The following is a 25,870-nucleotide window of genomic DNA, read 5'->3' as shown; positions in this document are numbered from 1 at the left end:
ACATGGTAGATTTTGCTGACTTGTTTAAATGTCTCTAAATAACAGAAAATTGCTAAGAGATTATCATGGTATTTACTCTGTTCTGTTCCACATTTTAGGAATAAATGTCTCTCATTGCCCAGAGGATCTTGACATCTTGAGGTGCCAGTGAAACATAAACATAGTCAGCTGTTGTACACATAGAGGAGTGTACACTTTTTCAGACAGAGGTAAGCACATTGTGGTGGTAATAAAGCAAGTGGATTGGTTCTGTTCCATTTCTATCTCCATAGTCACTTTAGAACCAAAACATATTGGGAAAATATTAATTTTTTTTTATTTTTTAAAGGCACAAAAATAATTGTGCTTTGAATTTTGTAGGTGATTTGTAGGTGATTTGTAGTTCTTCCTTTGTTTCTTCTAATTGGTAGAAGAAAGAGAGAGGGATATGCTTTTCTGCTGTCCTGACATTGATCACACTTGGAATGGATCATTTTTTGTTAATCTGAAGTTAACTATATGAGGTCTTAGAACTATATGACCTAGAATTATATGAGATCCTAGCTCAAGATCCAGAATAATCTCAATATTATTGAGATAATAATATCTCAATACTGCGCCCTATCTAACAAAACTTGAACACTGAGCCCTATCTTTTTTTTTTAATAAAGTTTATTTTCATTTTTAAAAATACAATACTTTACATATATACATACAAGATTATTGCAACTAACGTACACAAATCTGCGCCTATACCACTAATACAATCCATTTCATTTCCCTCTTTTTTCTTTCACCCAATTATACCATAAATCCCAACATTTGTAATAATCAGAATCTTTTGGTTCCTAAGTAATTTCGTTAACCGGTCTGCCTCTGCGCAGTCTGTAATTTTCCAAATCAATTTATTTTCTGTGGGTATTAATTCGTTTTTCCATTCTTGCGCGTATAGTATCCTAGCTGCAGTAGTGAAGTGTAGGATCAAATACCATTTTTCTTTAGTTATTTTGTCCGGTTTCATTCCTAATAAAAAAATCTCTGGTTTCAGCTCTATATTATATCCTGTAATTTTCACCATCCAGTTCCGAACCTTGGACCAATATTTGCCTGCTTTGGGGCACGTCCACCATTGGTGGTAGTACGTCCCTCAACCATTCCCACACTTCCAGCATGCCGGAGAAACTCCCGGGAACATTCTTGCGATTCTTGCCGGGGGGATATGCCAACGATAGACCATTTTATAAATATTTTCCTTGTAGGGGGTTGACAAAGTAAGTTTCATATTCCTATTCCATATCTCATCCCATTTATCCAGATTTGGAGAAAATCCGAGGTTCTTCCCCCAGGCAATCATAGTGTCCTTAATCACCTCCTCACCAATCCATCATGATACTAAAAACTGGTAGCACCTTGAAAGTAATTTCTTTTCAATTCCTAATAAGATTTTATCTAACTCCTGTAGTGACCTATATATCCCCTCCTTTCTTTGGTCCCTTCTGACTCTCGATTGTATTTAGGCATACGCCCACCAATCTACCTTCTTGCCCTGTTTTGTAAGCTCCTCTCGGGTCTTCAATTCCCCTTGAGGGTCAAGCAAATCCTGGTAAGTCAATGGTATTTCCTTATTTATATAGTGTCGCATGTGTTACTGCCTCTAATGGGGCAAACCAAACAGAATTATTGAATAATGCCTGTTCCTAACTCTTTCCCAAGATTCTAATAATATTCTCCGAAGGTAGTGTCTCTTAAACTGTCCACATTTCTTGTCTCTCTCCCTCCATAGAAAATGGTGCCAACCTTGACACAAATCATAACCCTCCAATGTAAGAGTCCTCTTCCTATTTAAAAGCATCCAGTGTCTGATCCAAGTTAAATTAGCCGCCTGGTAGTAAAATTACTATTTCGGTAGACCAAATCCCCCTCTACATGGAGCCTCTTGGAGCATTTTAAGTTTCTGAGCCCTATCTAACAAAACAAAATTCAATGGTAAGAAAAGTAAGATTTTACAGAAATTTGGCAAGAAAAACTAAATGGTCAGATATAGAATAGGTGGAATCTGGCTCAACAGCAGTAACTGCAAGAGGGAGTCCTAAAGGACAACCCTTAAATATGAGCAGCAGTGTACTGCAGCCACCAAAAAAGCCTATGCAGTCCTAGGCAGCATTAACAGAGGGATAGACTCAAGACCATGTTAAGTGTTAGTACCACTTTATAATGCCTTGGTAAGACCATACCTGGAATTCTGCATCTAGTTTTGGTAACTACAATATAAAAATGAAGTTGAGACTCTAGAAAGAGTATAGAGAAGAGCAACAAATATTATTAGGAGTCTGGAGACTAAAACATATGAAGAACAATTACAGGAATTGAGTATGTCTAGTCTAGTGAAAAGAAGGATTCGGACAGAGGTGGTTTTCAGCCAGTTTGCACTGGTTCACACGAATTGTTGGTGGAAATTTGGCCAAGGTCGCCAAAGCAGTACTGGCCACGCCCTCGAAGTGGTCCCCTGGTCACCGATCGCTCACCCCACCTGCCATGTTCGTCACCACCATGTTCTTCACGCACACGCATCCCAAAGTCCAATGGGATGCGCATGTGCGAAGAACATGGAGGCAACGGCAGCGGCTTTTTCTGCAACCTCCAGTACTTTTTGGCAGCCTGTGGCCAGCTGCCGGCTCTTTGAGAGCCACTTTCCAGCAGCGGCGGCTGGCTGGGGGCTGCCGAAAACTCTGGTCAGCTTGCCTTCTGGACTCTAGATCAGCTGCCGCAGAAGGTAAACAGCCCAAACAAAGAGGCAGTGGTGGGGGAGGAAGTAGGGCTAGGGCTGGGGCCGCTAAAGGAGGGGAAACAGGGGCAACTGGCGAAGGGAGGGTGGGGGTAGATAGGTGGAAATTCCAAAAATTTTCCTACCTTTTCTTGTGGGCGTGGCTAGGTGGGGGCTCATGTGACTGAGTGGGCGTGAGTGTGAGTGATGTCAAGTTGCCCCCACCTAGCCACGCCCACCGAACCAGTAGTGAAAGTTTTTGAAACTCACCACTGGATTAGGAGTGACATGATAGCAACAGTCCAATATTTCAAGGGCTGCCACAAAGAAGATGGAGGTCTCCAAAGCACCTGAAGGCAGGAAAAGAAGCAAATTAATCAAGGAAAGATCCAGTCTAAAACTAAGGAAGAATTTCCTGACAGTGAAACAATTAACCAGTGGAACAGTTTGCCTCCAGAATTTGTGAGTGCTCCATCACTGGAGGTTTTAAAGAAGAGATTGGACAGCCATTTATCTGAAGTGGTATAGGGTCTCCTGTTTGAGCAGGGAGGGGTTGGACTGGAAGACCTCCAGGATCCCTTCCAACTTTATTATTCTGTTCTGTTATTCTTTTCTTCTTTCTATGATCCCACATATCTATCCCATCAAAGCCCAAAGAAAGTCCGGAATTGTATAGGATCTCTTGCCATGGGCAGGGGCTTGGACTAGAAGGCCTTCAGGGTCATTTCCAACCCTATTGTTCTATAAGCTGTGTGAGGACCATTAATTGGATAGGAATTCTAAAAAAAAAAAAAAAAAAGTTGGGTAAGCTTATTGTAAGCGTGAGATATTGTTGGAAGACTGGGAATGGAATTAAAGGGAAAGTAGGGATAAACAATCAAGTGTGAAAGAGAGGGTCATGCAACAGCTTTATTTTGTAAATGGCCAAGCCTTCTGGGGAGAAATCTGGGAAAAGCATTTCAAAGAATTGAAGGAACATTCACCTTAATTAATTCACTCTTAATGAAGGTGGAAATTCCTCTTATAGTTTCAAGATTCTATATTTACCCCAGACTAATGTGAAAGAAATCGTACTTGAATCTGTGTAATTCTTCCTTCTTCGATCTTATCCAGTTGTGTGGGACTTGGTAGTAAGGATCTCTTTGCCACCAAAGCATAGCAGTTGTCTTCAGCTGCTCATCCCCATAGTCATGTGATCAAAATTCAGACACTTGGCAACTGACCCATGTTTTTATGATGGTTGCGGTGTCCTGGGTCATGTGGTCACCTTTTGGGACCTTCTGACAAGGAAAGTCAATGGGGAAGCAAGATTCACTTAACATCTGTGTTACTAACTTAACACCTGCAGTTGATTCCCTTAACAACTGTGATGAGAAAGGTTATAAAATGGGGCAAAGTTCACTTCACAAATATCTCGTTTAACTATGGAAATTTTGGAGTCTATTGTGGTCATAAATCGAAGATTACCTGTATAATGTCTGAATTACATTTTTTTAAAAAAAATAAACTTTCTAATCCTGTATTAAAAAATGAGAAAACAGCAAAACTCCTGATCCTACCCACAGAGGCAGTATGCCATTATCAACCTTATAGCATTCCTGTACTATAGGAGTAGGCAGCCATGGGCAGCCAAGGCATCATAAGGATTGCTCCATTGACCAGTTTTAGTTCTCACCCTGTTTTACAGATAGCATAGATTCAGCAGTTAATTTATGGAGAAATAAGCTCACTGGCAATAAATCTGATCATATAAAATACATTACATTCTTTGCAGTACTGCAAATATGTGATCAGGATAATAAGTGAAAAGCTATCACACTTCCCAACATAGTGCATTTTCTCAGTGTCCTAAAGTATGAAAAGATTTAAGAGTATATTGCAAAAGAAACACTTAGCAGAGGCATGCAAAATTCTGGCACCTTAAATGACAAGCCTATCAAAACTCATTATTCTCAGAATGGACATACTACAAGTTGGGAAATATTTGGAGTGTTATACTGAATTGGTCTTGAGTTAATCAGAACCCTGAAGCTATTAACATAATGGTTGACTTCCCTATTTTCTTATATTGCAATAGGGCCGTGATAGCGAACTGATGGCACGCGTGCCATAGGTAGCACACAGAGCCATGTCTCCTGTCATGCCAGCTCAGCTCTGGCGTGCATGCATGTGCCAACCAGATGATTTTTGGGCCTACCAGAAGTAGGGAAACAGGCTGTTTCCTGCCTACAGAGGGCCTGGGGGTGGTGGTGAAGGCCCGTGTTTATTTCTCACCTGGCTCCAGATCCTCTCTATGAATCTGGGGAAGATGAAAACAGCCTTCCCCACCCACTCAGAGGCTCTCTGAAGGCCCAAAATGGCCCATTTCCCAACTTCCGGTTGGACAGGAAGTGATGTTTTTTACTGTCCCCAGCCTCCAGCGCTTCTCTAGGAGTCTCTACAGGCCATCACATGCCAGAGTGGGGTGGGAAGGGGGATTGTGCACGCATGCATGGGGCCTGGCGCATAGAAATATGGGTGTGGGCACGTGCACACGTGAATTTCCCCCGCTCCCCCTTCCTGGCACGAGATGGCAAAACGATTAGCCATCACTGCAATAGGGTATTAAAATCATGGAACTCCTCTTTCTTCTGCCTGGAATCATGCAACCCATCAAGGGCTGCATCCCATGACTCAGCTGACCAGCTCAGCAGCCCATCCTGAAGACCCTCACTAGATGGTATTCAAGAGAAGCAAGAGACTAATAGGCAAGTTTAAATGGAACCTCTACAAAGCTCAGTTTTGATGATCCACAAGGAGCATGTTTGCAGTTCATCTCTAATCTCTCTGCAGCTGCATGGACAAGGCTGACAGACAAGGCAACGGAAATGGCAAGAATAAGAGAGTGAAGCAGTCACTAACTGCTCTCAGAGGACAAGCTATTTGACTGAAAGTAAAGTCTTGAAAGGAATAAGACTGTATGGCGGCTCTTTGGTTCCTGTGGTGGAGGAATCACTTAGTAAGAAATAACAGCGTGGAAATCACTTAGCAGAAAATCACAGCATGACAGTCACTTACTACATAGGAACTTCAATGAAACCTAACACCTAGATGCTTGAAAAGGAAAAGCATTCAGCAACAAATATGAAATACTTAAGAAATTGATGAAAAAGTTTTTATCTGCTTTCAGAGGCTTTTGTATCTTTCCCACTCTGGGTTATCTGAGCTTCAATGGGTTCTACTGGAAGAGGTCTAGCATGACTGAGTGAACAAATCACAGTATAGTTTGTTGCTTGCTTTATATAGGTCATAAACATAGTCATCTAACATGTAGCATGCTGGTGTGAAAAAGTGATTGCCTTCTTAAATTCACTTACTCATTGAACAACTTTTAGCTACAGTAAGTACAACCAAATGTTTCTTATAACTGGTGAGCAGTTACTCACTTAGCTCTATAGGAACCTGACCTGATAGGAATTTCTTTGTGGTGGACTACCTCATCTCTGCACCATTTCACATACCTAATTTGAGGAAAACACCCTTAGTTCAACCAATTCAATTTAAAAGAATAATTATGTCCAAATGTATAAGTAATTATTAGATTATTTGGCCCAGTACAATACAAATCTCAATTCCTACTATCAAAGGAAAGTTCTGAACCCTATCGATTCTAGAAGCATGCCATGGCCAGCTCTCAATATGTTTCCAAAAAAACAACAACACTATAAAACGTTATTGTCAATCAATCTGGAAAAGTTTAAAAATCATTTTTAAAACTCCAGGGCTCCACTGCTCCATAATCATAGTCTTGACATTGAGAAGATTTGGGATGACAATGAATCTTCCTAAGAGAAACCATCCTGTCAAAATCACACCAAGAATAAGAGGAATCTCCAGGAAATCACAAAGACTCCAGAAAAACACCCCTAGATCTACAAGTGTTTTTACTTATGTATAGTTAGTTTTCAGTATTTCACCAACATTGGATAAAACTAGGATTCATGGGAAGATAGCAAGGTCAAAGTAATTGCTTCCTGTGGTGATATGCAAACTCAACTACCAAAGCAACAAGGGGGAAAATACATATTAAATCCACAACAAGCAGACAGCATTCATAAGTGGATAAGTGGTTCAGCCAGACACCTTTCTAATGCACAAACCATGTGGAGGAGGTACAGCCCAAACAGATTTGCACTGATTTTGCTATTATTGGCAATTTTAGTACAAGTAGTTTTAGATCACCTGGAAAGTTGATTGGTTTTGTCTTCTTAGTCCGACTAATTGTCCTAAAATGAGCAATGCATGTCACAAAGCCCTCACATGTTACAGTTTGCATTATAGGCATGAGCTATATTACTACACAGTAACATAACTGATCACCAATTCCAGGGAAATTTTGTAATTTGAAAATTTTAAAATGATACAGAATTAATCAAAGGTGGAAATTATTTTTTTTTATATTAGTACATTGGTCACTGGATCAAACATTGTATTAACTGTCCCTCAATTCATGTACAGGTAGTGCATACACTGAGAGCACTTTTGGTGTGAAAGATATGCAGCCATAAAATCTAAAAGGAAGCTAATATTTTTCATGGAACTATAATATCCTATCTTCTTTGAGAACAAACATAATTTATTTTATATTCTACGCAGTGCCCATTCAGAAATAAATTTCATACTGCAGTTGTTATACAGATTTGAGGTTAGCATCAGATTTCATTTAAATAAGGGTCCTCTCTTCTACTAGGGTCTTGCATTCATTTCAGCAGCCCTGAAACCCAAAGCGTAGAAAGCCATTCATCCTAAAGAAATACAGAAATCTCATTTGGATTCATATGATTCATGGCAATCTGGCATGAATATTGGCAACTGCTCTTTTTAATAACTATTAAATAACTAATAACTAAAGTGGGACCTTTCTCCAGGGCAATAGAAGAGAAGAAGAAGAAGAATACTCTACTATTGTGGCCACATTTTTTGTGGTATGCATGCCTTGGAGTCCTGCTACATCAAGCTATTTTTTATGGGGTGGGGAAGAAAAGTGGCAGCTGAAGGAACCATTGATATATATTCTTTTGGAATTGTCTCTCTTATAGGGTATCAAGATTTTAACGGACACTTCTTTGAGGTGAAGATAAATAAGACAATCCTTTGGATAGATCAGATGATGGTAGACAGGAAATGTAATTCTCATCAAAAGATAAATACAGTACCAGGTTGCAGAGGATAAATAGCATACAAATCCCAGCGGCACATATATTGTCAAACATTTGGCTTGGTGGCATGCCCTCCGGGTGTGTTAGCTGTTAGCATGGTGAAAATGACAATATAATTCACAGTTATGTAACCTTCAGTGTTAGCAAGTATACAAACAGACCTTAGAGGAAAGAGATGTGTTTCCTTCTTGCTCTTCAAGTCCATGGCCATTTTGTTTTGTTTTTGTCTAAAGTAGAAAAATTGAGTACATACTGTATTGTTTTTCAGTCAGTATTTGGCTTCACAGCAGTAAAGAGCTTGACAGTGGAAAGTCACTCTTAGTTAAGAACAATCCTTCAGGTAAGAAATCCAGTGAGATAATTATTTCAGTGCAATCACAGTACTAAATTACAATATTTCATTGCATTGTTACAAATCTGCTTGTTCTATGCATTATTTCCTCTGCATATGTCAGAAACATACAAGCTCCATTTGATCTTTTCAATAATATTGGACTATTTTATGTATTCTTTCAGTAACCTTTTACATTAGAGATCAATATGACTTCATCCAGAGGGAAAAGAAAATTTCCAATAGTTTTCTAAGGCCAAGATTTATCATTATTGTTGAAAACGTCCAATAGAAGTAGTTCCTTCATGAAGAGCCATACAGTCTTTTACTATGCTGCAACAGATTTTTTTTCTTTAGAAAACTTGGTTTAACAAAAGTGCTATGAGAAATCTGAAGCAAATGGATGTACACCAGAGGTGGGTTTCAGCAGGTTCTGACCAGATCTGGAGAACCAGTAGCAGAAAGTAGTTCAGAGAACTGGTAGTAAAAATTCTGACTGGCCCTGGCCCCAACTATTCCCTGCCTCCGAAGTCCCAGCTGATCAGGAGGAAGTGGGAATTTTGCAGTAACCTTCAGAATGGAGATTTTATAGGGCGTGGCAGGGGTATCCTTCCCTTGCCACGCCCACCAAGTCACGCCCACCAAGCCACGCCATGTCTACCAAGCCACACCCACAGAACTGGTAGTAAGAGAATTTGAAACCCACCACTGATGTACACCAGTGGTGGGTTGCTCCTGGTTTGGCCCGGTTCGGCTGAGCCGGTAACAGTGACTCTATTACGTCACCGAACCGGTTCTCTTTTTTCGGGAGCTGGGCCCTCCTGCCCGCCCCCGCATTATTCCGACCTTATATTTCTTCTTTTTTCACCCAGCTGAGAGGTGCAGCAGAGCGGATTGCCGCACCTCAGCTGGGCAGATTTGCAACACGCTTGCACAAAGCACGCGACTGAAGAGGCGATTGCACGCAAAGCATGCACACAAAGAGAACCAGTAGTAAAGCTGGGTAGAACCCACTCCTGATGTACACACATGTAAAACATCAAGAAACATTTTCCAAATTAGCTATGTGATTCGGTAAATAGATGAGCCTGCTTAACAATTTGAAAAAGCAGTGAATTATGCATGCTTCTATATCTTCTACAGCATTTCTTTTGAAGGACTGGAACAGTTTAGAATCTAAGATAATAGCAATAGCAATAGCACTTCAACTTATATATTGCTTCACAGTGCTTCACAGCCCTCTCTAAGCGGTTTACAGAATCAGCATATTGCCCCCCAACAAACGGAGTTCTCATTTTAGCCAACTTGGAAGGCTGAGTCAACCTTGAGCCTGGTGAGATTTGAACTGCCAAATTACAGGCCAAATTATAGTCAGCAGAAGTAGCCTGCAGTAGTGCATTCTAACCACTGCACCATCAACCACATTTATGGATATGAAACATGCAGGCATTCTTTGGAATAGATCCTTATGACAATCAGTATCCCACAAAATTGAAACCTGCTTTGACACACAACACAAGATAAACAATAAACATACCAGTAAATAAAAACACAATTTTGTCTCCCAGAAGCACAAAAAAAAAAAAAAGAGAGAGAACTTGGATGATTATAGATTCGTGCTTCCAAGTTAGTCTTGACTCCTGGCAAGTTCTTGAAACTCCTGGCAACATCAACTCCTGGCAACTTTTTGGTAACTAATAAAATGTGGGATAGAGAGCATCACCATTAAATGAATTTGTAACTGGTTGACAAACTGTATTCAACTAGTAGTCCTTAATGGTTCTACATCTACATGGAAGGAAGGAAGCAGTGGGATTCCACAAGGTTCTGTCTTAGGTCCAGTATTTTTCAATATCTTCATAAATGATTTAAATGAGGGATTAGAAGGGCAACTCATCAGATTTGCAGATGACAATAAGCTGCAGGAATAGCCAACACCGCAGAAGACAAGCTAAGGATCCAAAAAGATCTTGACAGACTTGAACAATTGGTCCTATCCAACAACATGAAATTTAATGTGGAGAAAAGCAGGGTTTTACACCTAGGCAGGAAAAACCAAAGGTACAAGTATAGACTAGGAGAAAACTGGCTCAAAATAGTAACTGTAAGAGGGACCATAGAGTTCTAGTGGACAATCACTTAAATATGAGTCAGCAGTGTGCGGCAGCAGCCAAAAAAGCTAATACAACCCTTGCTTGTATAAACAGAGGCACAGAATTAAAATCATGTGAAGTATAAGTACTGCTTTATAAATCCTTAGTAAGACCAAAACTGGAATACTGCATCCAGTTTTGGTCCTACATTACAAAAAATGATATTGAGATTTTAGAAAAGAGGCAAAGAAGAACAACTAAGATGATTAAGGGCCTGGAGGCAAAAACATATGAAGGACAGTTGCAGAAATTGGGTATGGCCAGTCTAGAGAAAAGAAGGACTAGAGGTGACATGATAGCAGTATTCCAGTATTTGAGGGGGGCCACAAAGAAGAGGAAGTCAACTTATTTTCCAAAGCATCAGAAGGCAAGGAATGGAAACTAATTGAGGAGAAAAGCAACCTGGAATTAAGGAGAAACTTCCTAACAGTGAGGGCAATTAACCAATGGAACAGCTTGCCTTCAAAAGTTGTGGGTGCTTCACCACTGGAGGTTTTTAAGAAAACACTGGACAGTCAGCGGTCTGAAATGATATAGGGTTTCCTGCTTGAGCAGGAAATTGGACTAGAAGACCTCTAAGGTTCCTTCCAGCTCTATTCTGATTAGTTGAAGTGCTGGCCATTTTTCAGAAATCAGTCGCTGTTGCTTTCTTCCTAGGACTGAGACGTGGTGACTGACCCAGTCACTGGGATGACTTTAACTCTGTGGAATTCTAAGAATTAGAATTAATGACTCCTGGTTTCTAGTTCAGTGTCTTTAATGACTACATAAGACTGGCACATAGGCTAATTCTTACAACTTCCCTATTTTGTGTGAATTCATAATACCAACCCCAATAGCAATAGCACTTAGACTTATATACTGCTTCATAGTGCTTTACAGCCCTCTCTAAGCAATTTACAGAGTCGGCATATTGCCCCAACAATCTGGGTCCTCATTTTACAGATCTCAGAAGGAGGGAAGGCTGAGTTAACTTTGAGCCTATGAGGGTCAAACTCCTGGAAGTGAGATGAATTAGCCTGCAATACTACATTCTAACCACTGCACCACCATGACTCCTGCAGATATTTCAAAGGTGTTGATGTAAAGGGTTGATAGGTGGAAGATCAGGTAGAATTTTATATAAATGTTCATACTATACTAAAAATCAGGGAAGCAGAGAAAAATGTGTCTGGATTTCTTATATTGATTGTGTTTTGTATATAAAATTTGCGTATATGTCCTCAAAACTATTCTAATTTCCTGTGAAGCTTTAGTTTAATAGCTGTGGTTTCAGTATTCATAATTTATTTCTACAGCCTCTAAGGGAGTAGCAGCAAAGATTTTTGTAGACGACTGTTCTGTTGAACAAGGTTGCTCTCCTAACTAGGTTCTTATGAGGAACAGTAATCTATTGCCTTATTTCATTTTTATTATATTTGTAGGTGTTAATAATAAACATTAAAAACTAGCAATGCAAAAATTTCATCACATTTCATGCATTCTTGCTGAAAATTTCTCAGTCATCTTCTGAGGATTTTTTTAAGGCGATCACAGCAACCACTGTGTCAGGTTTCAGGCCATATGGTATTTATGATCCCCATTCTAAGGTCACTGCTATTTCTAAATCAGAGAGAATTTGCCAAGTGCTTGAGTCACTGGAATAAGCCCTCTAATACATAGATACTTGGTTTATGCTTTAGGCCAATCCAAAAGAATTAAATCAGTAGTGAGACCATGCCAAGTCAGAGTCTGCTTGATTATTTAGGTGTCTAATTCTGGTGCTGATGTAGAGAATAAAGATGACCTTGATGGAGACATGCCAATGATACAAGGAATACAACATTTGTTAACTGCAGAATATCTGGATAATATTCCAAAACAGCCCAGAGAAAAGGGGTGAAATGCTCCCGGTTTGGACCAGATCACCCGATCTGGTAGCGATGGCAGCAGGTGGTTAGGAGAATTGGTAGCAAAAATCCCTGCACCCCCCCCCCACCATGCTCAGCTGAGTCACACGATTATCAGAAGCGCTTTTTTTTACTTTTAAAAGCATTTTTTCTACAACCTCTTCCGATGAAAAAATGCTTTTAAAAATTAAAAAAAAAAAGCCTCAGCTGGGATCCTCAGAGGCTTTTCAAAGCATTTTTTCTGCAACCTCTTGGCCGAAGAGATGGTAAAAAAAATGCTTTGAAAAGTCTCTGACGATCCCAGCTGAATTGCCTAATTGGCAGAGGCTTTTCAAAGCATTAGAAAAAATGCTTTGAAAACTTAAAAAAAAAAAGTTGGCCACGCCCACCCAGTCACATTACAACCCCCCCCCCCCACTAAGCCATGCCCACAGAACCGGTAGTAATACATTTTACATTTTACCCCTACCAGAGAGCCATTTCCCTAATTTCCTATAGTGTAAGGTGGAGGTGGTGCAGCACAATCAAGATTTGCAAGACTCTGTTACTAGAGCCCGTCCGAATAAGTAGTTTTCATCTTTTTATGAAGTTGATAGTTTGGTCTGGTCTACCTAATAGGGCTGACAGATTCCTACTAAACAAAAAGGATTTCATCTTTCCATGAAAGTTATTTTTCCTTAGGAGAAACTCTTGCCTCCCTAAAATATAATTGAGAAAAGGGGAGAAAAAGTAAAATGAGATTAAGACATTGCTATGAAATAGTACATAGGACAAAAAGAAAATGCATTGATATCAACCTCCATAAAAGAGGTAAAAGCTGTCCATGGGATAAGGTCCCACTTTCTCTTTCAAACACTCCATATGGCTACAAATTGATCTGTCACACAAATCTAACTGTTGACCATAAAATCTCAGGAAAATTAGACTCTGAACAGCCAAACAAGTGTGGAAAGTTTTCTCCTCTCTCTCATGTGAGCTTTGTAAACAAGTGGGGGAACTGCTCAATTTGCCTTCTCGTAGGAAAAATGGAGCAGTTCTTTCCTGGCTGGTGCAAAGCCAAATAAGCAACATCTCAGCTCCAGAGATCTGTAACTGGAGAACCAGGAAAATTATATCAATCTAAGAAACAAATCAGGATTTTGATTCTGTTTTGTGGAACAACTTGAGCTGTTACAAATTTGTTTGTCTTGTTCTCTGTGTGTGAACGCCTGGGTGGAGGAGAAACTGTCGAGATAAGCGCTGCAAGGATCCATTATTGTTTTCTTTTACTTCCTCTTTCCCTTTGGCTTTCAACTGCCAATAATTCATTAACCTTGATATGCATAGGAAAGCTTTGGTTTTTTATTGAATCAGCTGAAAGGGCTTTAATTTTAGTACACACGGCCCTCCCCCTCCCTTTCAGCTTAGCTGGGCTACAGAAAAAGAAGGGAAGTTGAGTCTTCCCCTTTATTACAGGGAAGTAAACCAAGAAGAAAAGGATTTATTCTGAAATAAAGTGGATGATGGCAACATGCGGAATAGGCTCTCCCAAAAAGTGTGGGAGGGTGTAGGAAGAGACTGTTCTGGTCCCTAGGCAATTACATGCACATACTTATATATGCATCAGTTCACATTCGTATAGATAACTAGCATTTTTTTTTATTACAGTTCTGGTGTCCTTTGATTTCTGTTTTTCGATGTTCCACACAAACCCTTTCAGCTTTGAACAATACCAGCTGAATATTTATGCTGAAAAGCTTTACATGGTTTCTCTCTTTGTATTAATGTTTCTGGAGTCTCCCAAGCCAATTGTGGGAGTGCATATTTTAGAGCTGCCAAGGACAGCATGTAGAATGAATATGCTAATAAGCTGCAAACATAGAAAGACAGATTAAAAATAGAGAGATTGAAGTGGGATCACACTGCAAAAGAAATAAAACTTATGAATAAAGGTTCTGCCAACCATACAAAGCTGAGCGAGAATACATATACATATATATTCTACACACATATACATACACACAATTAGTTGGATTGTGTTTAGATATTAAAAAATGCGTGGACATCTGGGAGCAAAAAGGCAGATTATTGCTAGATGGCAGCAAATTACAGAAACCAGTGGTGGATTTCTACCGGTTCGCCCTGGTTCAGGAGAACCGGTAGTGTGGTGGCAGGAGGCTCCGCCCACCCACCCAGACATCATCATGGACATTCTACGCATGCACAGAAGCGCTGCACGCAAGCAAAGCAAGCACACACACACACACACAGGCGCTCACAGTTCTGAATCGCTAGCAAAGGTAAGTGGAACCCACTACTGACAGAAACTATACATTTTTGACATGTGGGTGAAACATGGTGTATATGGAGTTTTAAAATATGTAATTAGAATAAGATTACAGTGTTTTGTACTTAATATACTTAAGGTTAACTGAGACATTGGCCTGTCGGTTTAAATTTTGAGGACTGAATCTTATTACTTCTCTTTATTAGTATTGAGAGCTGCATTGAAAAAAGACCAGGCTGATAGCCATTTTGCTCACTAGCAAAATAGTCACTATTTCTCAAACCAGCCTAGTTCAGAGGGTTCTAGTTGTTAAAACAAAGGCATTTTCCAGGTGATGAGTAGAGATAATGGGAGCAAGTCAGTGGTGGGATTCAAGTAATTTAACAACCGGTTCTCTGCCCTAATGATTTCTTCCAACAACCAGTTTGCCAAACTGCTCAGAAAGTTAACAACCGGTTCTCCCAAAGTGGTGCTAACTGGCTGAATCCCACCACTGGAGCAAGTCATAATACGTACATCAGGATACCACAATGCCAGCTTATGACTTATGGTAGATATTTGCACCCAACATCAATATATAAATATGAAAGAGAAGATTTGCATCATAATGTTACCATATTCGTGACATCCATTTCTATCATTGTGGCTAGCAGTAGGTGCCAATGAGTAAGGATAAAGTCTCACGTGCTCCATTCTGAGTTCCCCAAAGACAAGAGGTTTAAAATGTAACAAACTCTTTTCCTGCCATGTAGTTTCCTGCTTGCATTAAGTTATACGACTCATTTAAGATACAGATAAGGTTGTTTAACTGTCTTCATTAATTAAGAAATAAATAAAGAGCTTTTACATAATGTGGGGATTTAGTATATTTTCAGCGCAAAAGCTTGCTGATTTAGTCAGCAGAATCCTTCATTAAAAGGATCATTAAGAATTTGCAAGAGATTTGGGGGAAAGAAAGCCAGAGTAGATTCTACTGGATTGACTGTAAAAGAGGAGGGCCTTGAATAAATCTAGATTTCACTGCTATAAATAAAACAGGCTTGGGACAGTAATTTCAAATGAAAAGACTGTTGAGTAGCTTTTTGGATGCCAGATTCCAAAAAAGAGACAAAAATGGATGGATAAATAGGTAAAAGCTAAATTTGATTTAATTGTAGTATAATTAAATTATAATATTCTTCTCTCTGTGTATATATGCATAGTTTACAATATATTATAATTAAATACCTATGTTGTAGAAATAAAGAACTGAAGGACATTCCTGGGTCAGACAGATCTGTTTATTTTTGCGCAAAGATTCAGGGCTTTGTTTGAAAGTTGCAACCTGAATGAAGATTGGTCATTTTTCTATTACTTAAATATGCTTTCAAGACAAAGAGTTCCATGAGCCTTTTCCGGCTTCCATATATGGTTACATTAAAAATACATTTCACTTACATTACACTTTACTAATTATCAAACCATTACATGCTACTTAATATAATTATTTTGGCTATACATTTTCACTACTTCATGATTTAACCATTATACCTTAACTAACCCATCACTTCATGTTTTACAACTGTTCTTTAAAAGCTGTAATGTGTAAATGCAGAAATTATGACTATACTTTTAAACAATAAATAACTTTTTGCATCCCCTGTATCCGTCCAGATGTTCACATTTGATTCTGTTAAAAAGATGTATAGAATCAGAGAGTTGGACACAGGGCCATAGGTCAAGTGATTAGGGGGACATCCATGAACTAATTGCTCAGTTCTATTCTCCAAACTCCATTCTTAACTTTTCTGCTGGATGACAGCTGAGCCTTATCAGAAGATATATTTGACTAATAAGGCAGTCCAGCTGCTTTTAGCCAGCACGTATCTTTAAGTGAATAGATGAGCTCATTCAAAGGTTGCTTAGAGTTCATAGGATTTGATCTGACTTTATATACCTGACTTGGAATGATTATTTCTTTTATTCACCTTTTATCTTCTCTTATTTATCCTGATGCCATCTCATATTCCCCCCTTATGGAAGTTTTTCCATGCATAAACTTTCATTACTGCTTTCACAACATTCAATGTCTTCTAATACACAAAGCTAATATCTACCATTCCACACAATACATAACATATGATTAATCTAAGCAAGATAGTATTCTCTCCATTCTTTTCCAGACCCCATCTCAACATATGTGTCTGTATCCTGAGCTTTTTCTTCCATCAGGCGCTCTGTTAACACGAACGCCTGCTCCTTTTGCATCTCTTTTACTGCTCTGATAGATAGCTGTCTTAGTACAGGGATAACACAAGGAATAAAGACCAAGCCTGCTACAGAACAAATCAACAAAAACAATATTTGCTTAATCCACCCGGACCCAGGCACCCAAGAAAACCACATGTCCGATGTGTGTAATCTTTGACCTATCTTGGATGCCCTATCCTGTAACTCCTTGGCAATTCCTCTGACCACACCTGATTTGTTCATGTAGAAGCAACAATCTTCTCCCAGAAATAAACACACACCTCCTCTTTCTGCGGTTAGGAGGTCTAAGGCACGTCGGTTTTGTAAGACCACTGCAGCCAATGAGTCTATTTGATCTTGGACCTCTACTATCGTCCCAGCTATCTGATTCAAACTTTCTTGAAATTCCTCTGACAGTTGTTGAAACTGAACTACTGAGTGTGTTAAACCACCTATCCCTGTACCCACTGCAGTTCCTATTCCCATGACTACTAATAGTGGGATTAGGATGGGTACCCGTTTTTGAACATGTCCCATGAGAGGAACAGGGATGGTGTTTTCTCCACTGACAACACCTATTTTAGGAAAAAGGTGTACTAGTGTGCATGTTCCGGTCCAATTTGTTGGTAAACATAAATACGCATTTGTCCCACAATAAAAGAAAACTCCCTTTTCCCCTACACACACACCTATGTTCATGGAGAAAGCATGGGCTCGATGGTCTTTTCCATTAGTCCAGACTCCCAAAGTCCCTGCTACAAACATTCCGGCCAGAGGCTGTAATGGGACTTCTAGGGAAGGGTCCCTTTGCTTATCTCTGATGATTGGGCCTTCTAGAAGATATCGGGAGGTACTATTCCCTGGGGGAAAGAGGACACACATGCCAGTGCTGGATCTAATGGAGAGCCAGAGAGGGAAACGAGGGGGTTGAAATGGATTGGGGCACCTTTCCAGGGAGGCATTTCCGGATCCCTTCCATCCTCCCCATCTTGTGATGAAGGCAGTTGGTGGTGGGGAGAAAGAGACCTTATGACGAAATGAATGATGTGCAGAAGGAAAAAGATCTTTGGTTAGTTTTACATCTATAAGGTCTGTTTTAGGACCAAAGGAAATTTCTGATGGACATTGTTCTTCTGTGAGGGATCCTACAGGCCTACCAGATTTCTGATGTCTCTTTACACACAGTGAAGGTGTCCCTATGAGTTCCACACCCGTGGCTATCGGGCCAGCAATAGGAAGGCGGCTTTTTCCTAGCCGTTGGAAGGCCTTAAAAAAATCTCCTTGTATTGGAGACACTGGTGCTTTATTCCTACTATCTTTTTCAAGGACTATTGTAGCTTTTGTCCTTGCCCAGAGTTGTGGTTTGACAGGAACTGCATGATAAGATGAGGGGCTAGCAGATAAACACAACCAGCATTTTTCACCAAGGTTAGGGTCATACTGATTAACAAGGTCTTGACCCACTTCCAGTATCTTTGATATGTAGTCTCCCCTTCTCAGTTGTTGCATGGGCCCATTCTCCTTTTCTATTCCCCCCGGTACTGGGATTGTTAGACTCTTGACTTTAGGTTTAGGAGTGGGTTTGGGTCTAAGGCTCCCTCCCCACCTTATGATACCACGCTGTTGGCGGGAGCGGACTTTATCCAAAGGGTCCCCATTCAGTGTTGTGATGCTGTTGTTTCCCTTAGGATTTTTGACATCTTCAATTCCTTCTACAGGGACAAGGGGAATTTCTTGAACATCCACACAACATGGGGAACTACTGTTCAAGTTAGCATCACTCACAAGACCCTTGGCTAATAGTACCCACAACCCCAAATAAATCATCATGACTTTATTCCCACACCCACAGGGCCTTTAAGAGCGCAAGACCCGAATTTTACACGTTCACCACGTCCGGAAGATCTGTAGAAGTGTATGTAACTTGGGTGAGGTCAATTTCAGGTGGATCCCTGGGTTTCCCACAGAGCAAGTCCTTGTACATATAAAACAATACTCCCAGAAGTACTAAACCGGTGATGGCCCAGAGTCCCCACACCCAATCTTCCCAAACCATGAGTGTGTGTGCTTTTTGATAAATGCTTGCTGACTACTATCACTGTTAATGGGTGTTACATTAAAATCTACAATTGTGGAATGTTGTCTTTCTCCGTTCCAAGCTTCGGCTGTGCGTAGAGAACCAGCTTCCGGGGTGGTTCAGCAAAGCTTGACGATCACCACCGCGCGTGGAGAGCCCGTTACCGGTAGGGCTCAGCTAGATGTCTTCTTGAACCTCAACACCAAGGGCCGGTCAGTTGTTGTCACCTGGTATGTGGCTGGATCACTTTGGTCTGCGGGCTTCAGTCTCGTCCAGTGGATCCAGGACCGTCCTTCCAGGGTCTTAACTGCAAGAGGTGAACACATCACAACAGTATATGGCCCTTTCCATCTAGGTTTTAAAGGCTCATTTTTCCAATGTTTTATCCATACTCTATCTCCTGGTTTGTAGTTGTGACCTGCAGTGGTAATAGGAGGGGGTCTGCATTCCTGCATATAATGCCTCAGTTTGTTGACATGATTGTTGTGCTGTTGTAACTGCAAAAGTAATTTTCTTGCTTCTACCCCCCCTTTTTGCACTAAATCTGGCCAGCCTTGAAAATGATGCTTGAACAAGGCAGGGGGTCTCCCATACAGAAGTTCGAAAGGAGACAGCTGGTATTTGGTTCGAGGAGCTGTTCTGAAAATGTACAAGGCCATGGGGAAAACTTGAAGCCATGGCAAGTGGGTTTCTAAGCACAGTTTTGTAATGATTGCTTTCAATGAGCGATTAGCCCTCTCACATTTCCCGCACGATTGAGGCCGAAATGAACAATGATACCTCCATTTCAGGCCTGCAGCTTCAGCCAAGTGGCGATTTATACGTTGCACAAATTCTGGGCCATTGTCAGAGCTGATGGTAGATGGACATCCAAATCTAGGGATTATTTCCTTTAAAAGAAAGCGTGCTACTTGTATAGCTAACTTATTTCGAGTGGGGAAGGCCTCTATCCATCCAGAGTAAGTGTCAATGAAAATGAGCAATGCTTTATAACCATGGCATTTGGGCATGTCAGTAAAATCCACCATTAAATAGTCCATGGGTAAGTAGGAGATTGGCTGCTGTCCTGGTGGTAAACGCGGTCCTTGCTTAGCATTCACTTGCGCACACGTAGGACATTGGGAAGTTGCCTTGGCAACCAGACTCTGCAAGTTGGGTATATAGAATGTTGCTTGCAACTGTTGGGCCAAAGCAGTTTTGCCACTATGTGAGGTTTGGTGTGCCTCTGATACTAAAGGCCAAGCAAGCGAAACTGGTACCACTAAGCGATTGTCTGGAAGAGTATACCATCCCCTCACCAAGCTGGCTTTCAAATCTCCTTCAGCTTTCTCTCTCTCTACCTGAGTATAGGTGGGATAAGATCTTTCAATGTAGGATTCAACTTCTTGTGCCATATAGAGGTAATAATCATTCCTATCCAGAGGCAGGTGTGCTGCCAATTTGGCCTCTCTATCAGCAAATCGATTGCCTTGTGCAACGAGTGTGTCTGCTTTCTGATGCCCCGGACAATGAATGACAGCTAAGGATTTGGGAAGTTGTGCAGCAGAAATCAGTCTTTTAATTAAAGGGGCATGTTGAATTGGTTTGCCTGTAGAGTCAGTGAAGCCCCTTTCCTTGTAAATAGCTGCATGTGCTTGAATAGTCAAAAAGGCATATTTACTGTCCGTGTACACATTAATAGTCTTTTCTGTGGCTAATTCTAATGCTCGGATGAGTCCCCACAACTCAGCTGCTTGGGCACTGGTACCCACTGGAAGAGAGGCACTTTCAATAACTGCGTGTTGGCTAACTATAGCATATCCTGCATAACGAGCTCCATTCTCCATAAAGCTTGAGCCATCAGTAAACCATGTAAGCTGAGCATTTGGAAGAGGGGTGTCAGTCAAATCTGGTCTACAGGAATACTGATGATCTAACACATGTAGACAGTTATGCAGCGGAAGGGATGCATCAGGAATTGGCATAAGGGTAGCTGGATTGATCGTAGCACATTGGTGAAGACTTATCTGGGGGTTTTCTAACAGCAGAGCCTGATATTTATGCAATCTCTGGTTACTTATCCACAAGTGTCCTTTGTTTTCTAGGATTGTTTGCAACGCATGGGATGTATAGACTGCTACTTCTGAGGTAAAAGTCAGTTTGTTTGTGTCTCTCATAAGCTCTGCCACAGCGGCCAAAATTTTAAGACAGTGTGGCCAGCCTTGAGCCGGGCTGTCCAATTGTTTGGATAAGTAAGCCACTGGTCGTTGCCATGATCCTTGCTGTTGAGTTAATACCCCTATTGCCACATTCTGACGGACATCCACATAAAGACGAAAGGATTTGGAAAGGTCTGGCAACCCTAAAGCTGGAGAGGATGTAAGTGCTTCTTTTAAATGACTTAATGCATTTGTTTGTTCTTTGCCCCATTCAAACGGGTCTGTTTCTGCTCCCCGGGTTGAAGCATACAGGGGTTTGGCAAGTAAGGCAAAATTAGGAATCCACAAGCGACAAAAGCCCATGACTCCCAAAATGCCTCGCAGTTCTTTTCGATTTTTCGGTGGGGGCAGCTGCAAGATTGCCTGTTTCCTAGGTAATCCTAAATTTCTCTGACCTTGAGATAGCGTGTATCCCAAATACGTAACCTCTTTCTTTACTAATTGAGCCTTTTTTCTTGAAGCTCTGTATCCACAGTCTTTCAGTAATTCAAGGAGGGTTTGGGTATTTTTGAAACAGTTCTCCTGAGTGGTTCCTGTCACTAACACATCATCTACATATTGAAGGAGACAGTCCCCTTCCTGAACAGGTTGGAAGTATTGCAAGTCCTGAGCCAAGGCGTGCCCAAAAAGGGTAGGAGAATTCTTAAAGCCTTGGGGTAATCTGGTCCAGGTATACTGGCAATGTCTACGCAATTTAGAGTCTTTCCATTCAAAGGCAAACAAGTCTTGGCTATCAGGATGTAAGGGTATAGTGAAGAAAGCGTCTTTTAGGTCTATGACGGAAAACCATGCGGCTGTAGGAGGGATGGTCCCCAGCAAAACGTAGGGATTAGGCACTATCGCGTGTAGCGTGACCACGGCGGCGTTAATTAGGCGAAGATCCTGTGCAGGTCTCCACCCCCCATCTGGTTTTTTTATGGGCAAAATTGCTGTATTCCATGGGGATTGAGTTTGTCTGAGTATCCCAGCAGCTAAGTATTTGTCAATTAAAACTTGAATGGCTTCTGCCGCTTCTTGAGGAACATAATACTGAGGTACTCTGATGGGCTTGTATCCTAATTTCAGTTTAACTTCTACTGGGGAGGCAAATTTTGCTAGCCCAGGGGGGTTATCTTCTGCCCACAGAGTAGGAACATTAAATTCTTTCCATAAACTTTCCTGAGTTGAATCTTGCATTAACATTAATCGCCAAGTTTCTTCCACTGGATGTGACACTGTTAAATACTGTCCATTTTCATTAAAGGACATGGTGGCTCTTAATTTAAAAAGTAGATCTCTTCCTAATAGAGGAACTGGGCATTCAGGCATATACAAGAATTGGTGTTCTACTAGGCCATTCCCAACCTTGCATTTAACTGGTTTCAGGAGGCTGTGTGTGGCTGGGGTGCCTGACACTCCTTGGACTCTGACTTTTTCCTTTGACAAAGGGGCTACTTGTTTATTAACTACTGATCGGCTGGCTCCGGTATCAATCATCATGCGGACTTGACGTCCTCCCACCCATAAATCCATCATGGGCTCCGGGGGTGGGTCCGTGGGGCCCTGGCCTCTTCAGTCATCCCATTCCATTTCAGCCAGGCCGATTACTTCCTCATTCCGGTGTGACTGGCTGGGTGGAATGAATTGCCTGTCAGCCCCCCTTCTTCCTCTGCAATCTCCTCTATTTCCTCTCATGCTTCGTCCTCGAAAGACACCTCTCTGATTTCCTCTCATCATCTGTGATCCACGCCCATAGGATTCTTCTCTGGATTCCCTTCTTCTACGGGGACATTGTCTTTGCCAATGCCCCTCTTCTTTACAAATTGCACATTGATTGGGTCCCAAAATGACCCCCTCAAGTGCCAGAGCTAACATCTCAGTCTTCTTTCTCTCTTTAGCAGCCTGTCTTTTTTCCTCTTCTTTCTCTCTGTTCAGGTATACCTTTCTAGCCACTTCTAAAAGCTCAGTCGTGTTCTTGCCTAGTGCTCCGTCCAAGCGCTGCAATTTTTTTCTAATGTCTGGAGCACTCTGGCTTATAAAACGTTCATTTAACATAAATCTATTTGCTGGATCTTCTATGGGTATTCCAGTATTTATTTTATAAGATTCTACTAATCTGGTTAGAAAACTTTCAGGACTTTCATCTCTTTCTTGAAATATTGTTGCAGTCTTAGCATAATTAACAGGACCTTTTGCAGCCTCTCTTAAACTGTTTAAGCACAAGAGGCGGTAATCATGTAATTGAGTTAAATGCTGAGCATTGTTTGCGTCCCACTGGGGGTCATTCTCAGCCCTCGCTCTTGTCTTGTCAGCTGCCTGATTCATATCAGGAAACATACGAGTTAATACCTTTTCTTTAGCAATCTTGAATTTTTCTCTATCTTCCATGGAGAGTAAGGTATTTAACAGTTGTTGAATATCTCCCCAGGTGGGCTTATGAGTTTGCATAATGGTGTTAAAAAGGTCTATAATTTCATATGGCTTTTGGCTAAACGGCCCATACTGTTGCTTCCAGTTGAGCAGGTCTGTAGTTGTAAAAGGCTGGTACTGGAACAGTGAACGAATCGCAGGGGGGCCTTGACCATTCATTTCATGAGTTAACATCTCCCTTAAGGGGGCCAGCGTTTCTGCTTTCTTAAGACTGGTTTGACTTCTAGTTCTGGAGCTTATAGGTTGAGAGTCTCCATCTGTTTCTTCCCCTTCACTTTTGACTTCTCTTTTGACTTGCAAATGACACTTTTGAGGTTGAATAGTTTTTGGCGTTTCATTTGCTGGCAGTGGTGGGGAAAGGTTTGGTCTTGGGGGTATGGGATGAGGGGGAGCATAAGGGGGAGGGCGACTAACTTCTTCTTCTTCCTCCTGACTGAAAACTTTGTTTTTAGATATCTTTCTGTGGGTTTTATTTTTCTCTTTCATCAGGCACACTTTCACACACTCCTGCTGACATTTCTTAAGCCATGGGGGAGCTGCCTTTTGAGCAATCTGCCACTGGTCTATGTATGGAAACTGGTCCCAATGGCCCTCCCGAGTAATGACCCGATGTGCCTTGGATATCACTATTGGGTCCACTGACCCTTCTTCTGACCACCCTATGCCAAGAGCTGGCCATGTTTCTTTACATAACATCTCCAAGGTTTCGGGATTACACTGGGAGTCACCATAAGTTCCACTGTAGGCACTTTTAAAATTGGCTAACATACACTGCAACGGTGTCCGTGGGACACGGCTGTTTACCACCCCCATCCTAACAACACTACCACTGGCCCAAGACGCTGGACGTTCCAACAGTCGTCTATGGGAACCGCAATGGTTTAACCACCCACGCCAAAGAAATTCCTCACTGGGAGCTTTAGGACGACACCTTGCTCCCTGGGGGGTTAATCACGCCCCCCCTTCCACCCAAAAGGGGTAGGTAACCTTTTTACTTATACTTGCCTGATGCTTTTCTTGTCCTGGTGGCCACCTGTGGAAAGGTACGGATCTGGTCTGACCTGAGGATCCTTGACTGGTCTGCTTCTTCACAGCAGGGCTCACGGCGTCTTCTCAGTGAAAGATTCTCTTAGACTTCAATGGAGTCTTTGTGGCCGGCCTGTGAACGTTTCCCTGGAAAGGCGTCGAATCCTGCCGGGAGCAGCCGTCAGGCAGAACAAGTGTCTTTGTTCCTCAGTCCCTTCGTGGTAACGCCAGAAAATGTTGTAGAAATAAAGAACTGAAGGACATTCCTGGGTCAGACAGATCTGTTTATTTTTGCGCAAAGATTCAGGGCTTTGTTTGAAAGTTGCAACCTGAATGAAGATTGGTCATTTTTCTATTACTTAAATATGCTTTCAAGACAAAGAGTTCCATGAGCCTTTTCCGGCTTCCATATATGGTTACATTAAAAATACATTTCACTTACATTACACTTTACTAATTATCAAACCATTACATGCTACTTAATATAATTATTTTGGCTATACATTTTCACTACTTCATGATTTAACCATTATACCTTAACTAACCCATCACTTCATGTTTTACAACTGTTCTTTAAAAGCTGTAATGTGTAAATGCAGAAATTATGACTATACTTTTAAACAATAAATAACTTTTTGCATCCCCTGTATCCGTCCAGATGTTCACATTTGATTCTGTTAAAAAGATGTATAGAATCAGAGAGTTGGACACAGGGCCATAGGTCAAGTGATTAGGGGGACATCCATGAACTAATTGCTCAGTTCTATTCTCCAAACTCCATTCTTAACTTTTCTGCTGGATGACAGCTGAGCCTTATCAGAAGATATATTTGACTAATAAGGCAGTCCAGCTGCTTTTAGCCAGCACGTATCTTTAAGTGAATAGATGAGCTCATTCAAAGGTTGCTTAGAGTTCATAGGATTTGATCTGACTTTATATACCTGACTTGGAATGATTATTTCTTTTATTCACCTTTTATCTTCTCTTATTTATCCTGATGCCATCTCACCTATGCTTCATATTAAAAGTGTTTCTGCCATAAACTTTATTATATCAAAAGAGGGACTCTGAAGAAGATAGGATGCTCCAGGGTGCAATGATTTCCATAAATTAGTGAAAAGGGTATCAATGCAACTTTATCATCACTAGTTAGAAATAAGTTTCAATTTGCAATCTGTTTTGGGACTCCTGGGTTGCCTTTTCTAAAGAAAAGACAGAGTTGTGAATTTTCAGTGCTTTCAACATAACCACGCATTAGCCCTAAAGTCCTTTGGTTAATTTGTGCCATCAGATCTGAGCTGCAAAAATTCATGAGATGGTAGCAAGGAATTAGTTTCTATATCTCATTGTG

At 41.0% G+C, this 25,870-nt stretch overlaps 1 protein-coding gene and 2 long non-coding RNA genes across 3 annotated transcripts in view; 2 read left to right on the top strand and 1 right to left on the bottom strand.

Moving 5' to 3' along the window:
* LOC132710334 (uncharacterized) overlaps window positions 1-25,870 on the top strand; it is a 112,717-nt gene that overhangs the window by 4,174 nt on the left and 82,673 nt on the right. Inside the window, exon 2 of the long non-coding RNA XR_015734443.1 lies at window positions 99-209. This is a non-coding gene — a long non-coding RNA (uncharacterized LOC132710334). The remainder of the gene's footprint in view (window positions 1-98; window positions 210-25,870) is intronic.
* LOC148113337 (uncharacterized) lies at window positions 20,197-24,782 on the top strand. Its single transcript, XR_015734441.1, has 3 exons — window positions 20,197-20,286; window positions 20,971-21,244; window positions 24,591-24,782. It is a non-coding gene; the product is annotated as an uncharacterized LOC148113337 (long non-coding RNA).
* LOC148113338 (uncharacterized) lies at window positions 22,636-24,499 on the bottom strand. Its single transcript, XM_087894988.1, has one exon. It carries the CDS (start codon window positions 24,304-24,306, stop codon window positions 22,636-22,638), a length of 1,671 nt encoding a protein of 556 aa, XP_087751114.1. The 5' UTR covers window positions 24,307-24,499.

The sequence above is a fragment of the Pantherophis guttatus genome, chromosome 5, assembly GCF_059756535.1.
Source record: "Pantherophis guttatus breed Tessera chromosome 5, ASM5975653v1, whole genome shotgun sequence".
Lineage (NCBI taxonomy): Eukaryota > Metazoa > Chordata > Lepidosauria > Squamata > Colubridae > Pantherophis > Pantherophis guttatus.
Note: the sequence above shows the minus strand (reverse complement) of the source record. Positions and strands in the feature narration are given on the sequence as shown.

What these genes read in the sequence shown, in the direction of transcription:
- LOC148113338 (XM_087894988.1), bottom strand. Translation starts at nt 24,306, where the DNA reads ATGGGGGTGGTAAACAGCCGTGTCCCACGGACACCGTTGCAGTGTATG.